The sequence below is a fragment of the Heptranchias perlo genome, chromosome 45 (assembly GCF_035084215.1).
Source record: "Heptranchias perlo isolate sHepPer1 chromosome 45, sHepPer1.hap1, whole genome shotgun sequence".
Lineage (NCBI taxonomy): Eukaryota > Metazoa > Chordata > Chondrichthyes > Hexanchiformes > Hexanchidae > Heptranchias > Heptranchias perlo.
In genome coordinates, this window is record NC_090369.1 from 1693321 (window position 1) to 1702560 (window position 9240).

Sequence of the window (9240 nt, forward strand, 5' to 3'; positions counted from 1 at the left end):
AAGTTTGGAGAGTTCAACCAGCCAAAACTGCTTCTCCCCACAGAGCACTGCTGATCTTCCCTTCCATGTCTAGGGAGGAACACCCCACCAGTTGGGGGCATCTACCTGCAGGTTCGCCTAGAGCCCATTGGGAAGAATCCCAGCAGCCAGTGATAGGTCTACCCCTCCAGTCCTCATTAATGAGCCTGACTGGTGGGTCAGTCAACAACAGTGTCCTGGAATAGTTAAGGACCTGCCTGGCTCAGATATCTGATTAATCAATCTCCCACAGAAGGTTGACTCCAATGTTCCATTACCAGGCATGATATCTCGGAGCCAACTTGATCCCAAAGAGACTCCACTAATGGCTCCCACACCAAGAAGACAGTTACATAATGGCCATCGGGCAACTGACAAGTGTGAATTTAAGCCCTCACTAGGCAGACAGTGGTACCAGGAGCTCCTCAGCAGTGGGCTGTTGAACAGAACTCATCATAAAATGTAACCCAGGATAGACGCACACCACACCTCAGCAAAGGGTGTCCCACCAGTCACTTTTTATGATGACACTATCCCTTTAATAGAAACTATCCCTTTAATGTGAAAAGCACAAGGAAAAGGAAACAACTTAATTGTCTGTCAAAGTGCAGTTACCAGAATAACCACAGATGTAATTGGAATCTCCAATCTTGTGGTTTTTTTATTCTCGAAGCTTTAGTGGGTGGAGTCAGGAGACTCAATGGAAGTGTTTGTATGTAAGGAATTTAAAGCAAGTCTTACCGGACTCATCACTTCAATTATACACACCTTTAATCCAGACTTGTTAGAAAATCCATCGCCTTCCTTTCAAGATGCAAGTTTTCTACAGATGGACGTTTGTGGCTGTCGTTGCTGCAGTTGTTTGTGTTGTGGACGGTTGGAGCGGTAAGTGGGTTATTACCCTCACTCACTTTTAACATTCTACCTGACTGCTAAGTGGAAGACAGTGCATATCTGAATCTGTGTTTTATACATGGATTGCTCACTGAAAAACTCCCAGTGCTAGCTGCAAGGAATACTTAGGTATACAAAGAATCAGGGGTGAGAGGATTTAGTTATGAGGAAGGTGAGAGAAACTGGGGTTCTTTTCATTGGAATAAAGATGGTCTACAGGTTGTTCAAAGTTTATGGGGGTTTTGATGAAGTACATCAGTTTAAACTATTTCCACTGGTCAGTGATGCAGTACATGGAGGGTTGTTAGGACATAGAATGCCCTACCAGAAACAGTGGTGGAATCAGAATAGCATTTAAAAGGGAAGTGAGTAACTATATGAAGGAGGAAAATCAAAAGTGTATGGGGAAAGAACAGGGGAATGGGACAAAGGGAAGACTTCTTTCAGAGAGCGGGGACAGGGCTGAATGGCCTCCTTCTGTGCTGTAAAATTCTATAATTCTGTGATTCTACAACTGTTGGAAATCTGAACTAAAAACTGGAAATACGTGACAGGTGTGTCAGCATTTGAGAGAGAAAGACAGATCAGTGTTTTAAGTGGAAAGCCTTCTTCAGAACATCAAGAGGAGAGGAGAATAGGTAGAAGTTACGAGTACAGATATACTACTAAGAGGCAGCTAATGGGTTTAATACCCTGCAGGCAGATTCGTTCCAGTAGCGGACGAATGCTGCAGACTCTACTTTGTAATGTCCTTGTTCGTCAGCTGAAATTTTCCCAATCTTTTATTGAGAAGACCTCTTCCTTCAGGCCCCATTGTCTTCACCTTCCATCCAACCAGCCTCTACCAGATCAGCTTGGATCGCTGCCGCACATGCCCAATGGGATGAATGGTCTCCTTCTGCACTGTAATTTCTATAATCCACCTGTTGATCCCTACTTTAAGGAACACGAACTTCCTCCCCCTCCCTTTGCTGAAAAACGAGCAGTGCTATTATTATCTCTCTGACCGTCAATCCTTTCTAAAAGTGCCAAGTGACTCCCGAATCAACTCCCTTCTCTGGGGTCTGTTCCACATCCACTATCCTGAGGGGTTGCTCTATATTCTGTAGGTAGAACTGAAATTCCAACCACAGTTTTCTGCTTCCTTACTAGCCTGGAGCTGATGACCCACCTCCGACAAGCTAAAGGGTAATGCTTATTGAGCAAAACACCTATAAACCATGCCCAAACATCACAAAAAAACAGTCTTCAAATGTTGTCAGCTTGGCTCAGTTGGTTTCATCCTCCCTTGACTCAGAAGGTCATGGGTTCAAGCCCCCCTCAAGAGAAAGGCACATAATCCAGGCTGACACTCTAGTGCAGTACTGAGAGAGTGCAGCACTGCCAGAGGTGCCATCCTTCTGATGAGACGTTAACCTGAAGCCCTGTCTGCCTGTTCAGGTGGATGTTAAAGATCACACGGTATTATAGGAAGAGGAGCAGGGAATTCTCCTGGCCAACATTCCCTCTTCAACCAACACGCTAAACAGATAAACCGGTTATTCATCTCATTGCTGTTTGTGAAACTCACTGTCATATCTGCCTATACAACAGCAGTCCGAGTATTTCATTGTATTTTAAATGTTCTGAGGCGTTTGCGAGATGTGCTGGAGCTTTCTCTAAAGTAATTGATTTAAACGTCATCTAATGTGGGTGGCCAACTGGCCTCTACTGAGCCCCATGCTGATCTTCTGTGGCTGAAGTGTAGCCCTTTGTTGAGAGCCCAACTTCTAAATCCTGATTATATGAGATGAAGAATAACACAAAGGACCTGGTCAGCTGCAATGAATCTGGCAGCCTTCACCCAAACAAATTTTGAATTAATTGTAATGTAATCTCATTAATTTTGGTCCAAGTGCACCACCATATCCATTGGGGACCTTTTGCATGTCCTCAGTTCTGAAACAACTGGTCTGGAGCCTGACAAAGAACCAAAGTGCAGCAACACCAGTGCTACTGTAAGCTTGGGTTTATGAGGCAAAGAACCACTGCTGGTAACTGTATCAGGGAAGGAAATAGGCAAGGAGAGCAGTAAGGAGAAAGAAAGGGAATAAGAGACGAGGAGAGGAGAAATCGGGAGACAGAGAGATAAAGAGGAAAAAAAGAGAGAATGAGAGCAGATGAATTTTGCAAGTACCACAATGACTGGCTCAGTAAGACCTCAGGATGTGCCTAACATCAATTAGCCTCTAACTGACCCTAGGATGTGCCTAACAGCAGTTACATTTTGTGGCCTTAAAGGGACAGGAGAACTTGAACATAATGCCACCTTGGCAGCAGAATACTACCCTGTGCATTACATGGTATAACATTCCTGTTGTATCATCAGACTTGCCATAGGCATTGCCACAGGAGATCCATACCATCAATAAACAAAATGCTCAGGTCAGATCCTGACACAAGGTCTGGATAGCAGAATGAGCTGACTGTCCTTTTATATCTCCTCCATTCTTATGTTCTGTTGTGTTTTTCTTTCAGATATGCACCTGTTTCACGTGCAGTGCGAATGCATCTATCATGACCTTGAACTGGCTGATATGTCTCTGCGATATGCTTACGATGGTAGTACTATTATGTACTACGATATGAGTATTAAAAGATATGTTGCAGCTCAGTCTGTTGCACAAGCTGAAGTGGACAGGCGGAACTCAGAACCAGATTACGTTGTGTCTGTTCCTCGCCGAATTGAGAGTGTCTGCGATGAAATTAAACAAACAGCTATATCGAGCAACACCACCCTGGAAAAAATGGGTAAGATACTTTATAAAAACAGCAACTTACATAATGTAACAAAATGTCCCAAGGCACTTCACACAGTGGGGGCAGGGGGCGGAATTAGACACCGCACAGGGAGTGGGAAGGAGATATGGGCTGAAGAAGCAGGTTTTAGGGAGAGTTATATCAAGGCAGGGGGTTTGGCAAGAAAATCCCAGAAAGCAAGTTTGTGATGGTGGAGGGGAGGACACACAGCAGTCCAGGCTCAGAGGAGTCAGCTGGGCCGTGGCGTTGCAGGAGCTTGGTGAGGTAGGGTAGAGTGTCGAGTGTGGCCTTGGAAAGATTTACATGGGTTATGGGTTCAAAGTTTGATAGTAATAAATTGCTCAATTGCAGCCAACAGACAGAGGAGACGTTCATCCCCTCAATCTGGAGCTGGATTCAAACCCAGGGTGGAAGGATGGTGATTGAACGACTGCACCATCAGTTCACACCAAGTCAGGCTCTGAGCTTTTCAACAGTGCAAACTATAACCCTCAGTCCATTCTTCTCTGTTTTTACAGCTCCTACATTTACTAGAGCCTTTGTTCAGAAGAAAGCAGGTCAGAATTATTTGGTGTGTTTGGTGAAGAACTTCTTCCCCAGTGACATTAAATTGAGCTGGGTCAGAAACAGGGCCGTCACTGTCAACGGACCGGTGACAACTAGCATTGTACCTCAAAGAGACAGGACGTTTCAAGTGAAAAGTATCCTCCTGTTGAATGAAGATGCTGATGGTTCATACTCCTGTCAAGTGGAACACGAGACCATCAATGGGAAACTCATGGTACCTCTAGGTAAGGTTAGCTACTCAGGAAAGCTCAGACAGGTCAAAGCCATTCGACCCAACCAACCCATCCTGTTCTCATAAAGTTCAAACCTGCCTGCTCACCATATCCCTCACTCCCTCCTCTCTCCTGAAACACATCCAATCACCTTGTGACCCCACCCATTATGTCTGCTGTGATATTTGTCCCTGCTAACTTATTCCACAATTTGATTCCCCTTTGGGTGAAACCATTCCTCCTGACTTGCTATTTTTAGCTTGTGTTTAACTAAGGACCTTGTGCTTTTCTGTCCAATTAAACAAACTGTGAGGTCTGTATTAGTGGAAACTCAATATCCCCTATAGTGGAGGCGTCTCCCCAATCAGTAATGGAAACTGACAAAGAATCCATTTCCTTCACTGTCTCTCACACACTTCTACCGTATCCTCCAACTCACTGTCAGCAATGCCATGGGCCATTTACTGGTGAGTAATGTTCAGGTAGCTTTTATATTTACGTAACTGGATGTGGAGCATGTGGGGGGAATGTCTTGTTGTTAGATTAAAAACACAAAGTAAACTGGCCATCACAAGACTCCCAACTGTCCTTTCCACAGAATGGAACGGGAATACTGAAAATGAAGCTTTGATCATCATCGGAGCCGTGCTGGGGATACTGGGAATAAGCTCTGCTGTGGTGACTGGGATTCTGTACCACTGTGTCTTAAATCGTAAGCTATTACACCAATTACAAACTATTGTTAATGTTCCAGATTAAATTGGGAGCCCAAATATTTTGATCTACTTCCATACATTTGGTGTGTTTAAAAATGTTTGTATGGGGGGTTTCAGTTTGTAAAGAGAACTATGAATATGATTGATTAAAGCAGGACAAGGAATGTGCTAACGGAAGAAAATGGTCAGAGTTGGACATGTAGAACCATAGAAAAGATACAGCACAGAAGGGGGCTATTCGACCCATCGTGTCCGCGCAGGCTTGAAGAACAACCAGGTGCCCATTCTAATCCCACCTTCCAGCACCCGGTCCGTAGCCCTGCAGCTAACAGCACTTTAGGTGCAGGTCCAGGTACTTTTTAAAAGAGTTGAGGGTCCCTGCCTCTACCACCAATTCGGGCAGCGAATTCCGTACACCCACCACCTTCTGAATAAAAAGGTTTTTCCTCATGTCCCCTCTAATCCTTCCGCCAATCAGCTTAAATCTATGTCCTCTAGTTCTTGAACTCTCCACTAGGGGAAACAGGTACTTCCCGTCTATCTAGGCCCCTCATAATTTTGTACACCTCAATCAAGTCTTCCCTCAGCCTCCTCTGCTCCAAGGAAAACAACCCCAGCCTATCCAATCTCCTTGCAGCTGCAATTTTCAAGCCCTGGCAACATTCTTGAAAATCTTCTCTGCACTCTCTCCAGAGCAATTACATCCTTCCTGTAATGTGGTGATCAGAACTGCACACAATACTCCAGCGTTTTATACAGTTCCATCATTGCATCCCTGCTTTTGTATTCTATACCTCGGCTAATAACGGAGAGCATTCCGTATGCCTTCTTCACAACCTTATCTACCTGTACTGCCACCTTCAGGGACCTGTGCACATGCACTCCAAGGTGTCTCACTTCCTCTACCCCTCTCAATATATTCCCATTTACTGCGTATTCCCTTTTACTGTTTGCCCTCCCTAAGTGCATTACCTCACACTTCACCGGGTTGAACTCTATTTGCCACTTTTCCGCCCACTCCACCAACCCATTGATATCTTCTTGGAGTCTACAGCTATCCTCTTCACTATCAACTACAAATTTGCAAATTTGCCAATCATGCCCCTACATTCAAGTCCAAATCATTAATATATACCACAATGTCCGTGTATATATCAGAGCACCTCATGTTAATGGGACCATTGGAGAAAAGAGAAAATAAAAGGAGTCTTTAAAGTGATAAACTTTGAAATTACAGTTTGAGATATTTTATGGTGCAAAAGCTTAACCAGTTTGTACAATAATCCTTGTCCACTGTTTTAATGAAGGTGTTTTAAAATGAACCAGTCAACAGCACTGTTAAATAACAGGCAGAGGAATATCATATAAATATTGTAAATGGTCATCTAGGCCATTGAGTGGATAGAGAGGACAGAGAGGCAGTGAGAGAAAGAGCAAGTGGGTAGACATGTACACAGAGAAAGAGAGAGCATGTGTGTGTGAGAGAAAGGGGAGCAGAGGAAGAGACAGAAAACCCAGGTGAAATAAAATAGAAAGTGGGAGGGTGCATTTAGATATATATCACTTACAGGGGTTGACGTCAAACTGTTAACCTTTCTGTTTCTTATACAGGTTGCAAGCAATTCAATATTAAATCAACAGGTGAGATAAACTGTCCTTTACTCTGAATAATTTTGGCCTTAAGAATATTTTGCTGGGGGGGGGGAATATTAAACACGGTAGTACAATTTGGTGATTTTCTCTTTCTAGCAAAGTTCACTAATCAGAAAGGACGATGTCAATCCAATCCATGCACAGCCAGCATGCGATCCAGTACCTCAAACACCTCTAATTCCAGCAGTTCTTCAGGTAACAGCAATTTTGTAACCCGGTCAACTCAAACAGATCAACTCCAACTATTCTTCTCAGCAATGCGATCTAACCCAGGAATAGCTTGATCCCTCATCCCCACTGTCTCACAGACCAGGAAGGTCTCTCGTTTCATCCCTGGGCCTGTGCTGAGATAGGAGTGCTACAATTGGCCTCAGTGCCCAGGCCTGAGGAGGGGGATGGTGGGGGAGGTCTATAAACATTCCTGTTCCTGGCCTCTATCCGGTGATTCCTGCCAGAAGGAGCATGTGTGACGACCACCCCACCAACTGTTGACAATCACTGTCAAGAGTCACACGTGACAAATGACTCCTAGTGTGGGGCACCAGAGGGAGCAGTGACTCTGGAACTGTACTTAAACAAGGAGGCATCATCAGGAGGGGAGGGGAGGGAAGAGGATGGTGAGAGAAAAAACATTCTTTGTGTGTCTGAGCATTTTGAAGTAACTGTTTCCTGGTTTGCAAACCAGGACAGGTTCTGAACAAATAAACTTACATTTCGTTATCTTCTTTTCAGCTGACGGTTTGACTAAATCCTCTGCATAAGGTAAAAGTTCTGTCAAATATATTCAGTGATGTTTGTAACTGGGAGAAGTGCCTCTAATGTCGGTGTGCGATTCATGGGTCACCTGAACAGGTAGAAGGACACAGATCTTTTCTGGGCAATTAGTTGAATAAAACCTCAAAAGGATTTAGTACAGCACCTTCCTGTATTTAATAATGTCACTATCGATGCAATAATTCAATCTTGAGTTATTTGCCATGAATTTCCCAAAGCAACGTTACTGTGCTGTCAGCTTGGCTGAGTTGGTAATGTTTACATCTCTGACTTCGAAAGCTGTGGGTTCAGAACTTCAGCTCATGAACTGGGCTGACACTTAATTGTCGTATTGAGGGAGTGCTGCCTTTTGGATGAGATGTTAAGCTGTGGCCCCTGTCTGTTCAGTTAGATGTTAAAGATCCCATGGCATTATTAAAAAGAGCAGGGAGTTCTCCCGGTGCCCTGGCCAACATTGCTTCATTTACCATACCTCTTTTTAAAAAAAAAACACAGAATAACTGATTGTCCACCTAATTCATATCTGTGCGATTTTGTTAAATGCTGCAACTTGCTTCACTTCAAACTAATTACCTATCAAGAGCTTTGGGATGTTTCGGAGAGACATGATAAAGTGTTATATAAATGCAGTAATTTTGTTCTCTTTTCCTTCACAGGATGCAAAGTAACAGATGAAGCATCCTGGGGTTTTTTCCTGTGTCCACTTATATTTGCTGTTTTCTAATCAAAGCATTTTCTGTCATTGTCGGTCAGTTCCTCGGTGGCTTGCTTGTGTATTTTTTCATTGTGTGTGTGATTCATCCCAATCCCAATGTGCTATAAAATGTCAGTAGATTTATTGATGATTCACCATTTACACAGAACGTAAGAAGTAAAACATGAGATCAGTTTATTAGCCCCATTATAATTACGAGTGAAAGCTGCCCCATTGTACCTCATCTTATACTGTTATCAACAATGTAAACTACTGTATTTGCTCTTAAACTGATTAAAATTAAAGAGTGTAACCTAAAATTCAGAATCTCAAGAAGTACCAAGGCCTGGAAATTGGATTGCGCCCGAATCGGGGTGCGCTCCGGGTGCAGTACGCTGTGCAGTGGTAGCCCCAGAGTCGGCTCGCTGGGGTGGGGAAGTAGAGTGCGATCGGCCCACTGTGAAGCCAGAGGAGGACAGCAGGTCAGTGTGGGGGGAGGGGGGCAAGCAGTGACTCGCAGCGTCCCACATTTGTAATGTGGAGCCAGGAGGAGCACTCAGGCTCTGCTGGTTTGGCTGCTGTGCGTCTGAGAAAACTGACTGCAGCATGCATGGTGCACGCTGCAACCAATCGCCAGCCATTTTAGGAAAGTGGCCTGAAGCAGGCCTTAGGCCCCCGATTTGCATAGACAATGGCCCCAGCTCCTGTTTCAAATGGGTGCCCTAATCGGTATGGCGGGCAGCGCATTTCCGGTGTAGATTAAGCGTGTGCTCGCCACATGACATACTGAAGCCTTCAGCCCCTGTTTTTTGCCCGATAAACAGGTACTGCGCAAACAAATTTCTAGGCCTTAAAGTGCTTCACAAAGAGAGATCGGACAGCAAGCAGGAGTAAGCAGAACAGTTCAGGGAGG

General features: G+C 44.3%; 1 protein-coding gene across 1 annotated transcript; it reads left to right on the top strand.

Annotated features, from left to right (window-relative positions):
- Window positions 1-766: 766 nt before the first annotated feature.
- Window positions 767-8647, top strand: LOC137306791 (SLA class II histocompatibility antigen, DQ haplotype C beta chain-like). Its single transcript, XM_067976173.1, has 8 exons — window positions 767-903; window positions 3430-3702; window positions 4230-4502; window positions 5089-5202; window positions 6818-6847; window positions 6956-7054; window positions 7592-7621; window positions 8290-8647. The coding sequence occupies exons 1-7, from the start codon at window positions 831-833 to the stop codon at window positions 7618-7620; spliced, it is 891 nt and encodes a 296-aa protein (XP_067832274.1). The 5' UTR covers window positions 767-830; the 3' UTR covers window position 7621; window positions 8290-8647.
- Window positions 8648-9240: the final 593 nt, after the last annotated feature.

Excerpts from the sequence above, each read along its gene's own strand:
- LOC137306791 (XM_067976173.1), top strand. The coding sequence starts at position 831 with ATGCAAGTTTTCTACAGATGGACGTTTGTGGCTGTCGTTGCTGCAGTT. Across the intron at positions 4,503-5,088 it reads GAAACTCATGGTACCTCTAG|AATGGAACGGGAATACTGAA; the intron begins GTAAGGTTAGCT and ends TCCTTTCCACAG. Across the intron at positions 6,848-6,955 it reads ATTCAATATTAAATCAACAG|CAAAGTTCACTAATCAGAAA; the intron begins GTGAGATAAACT and ends TTCTCTTTCTAG.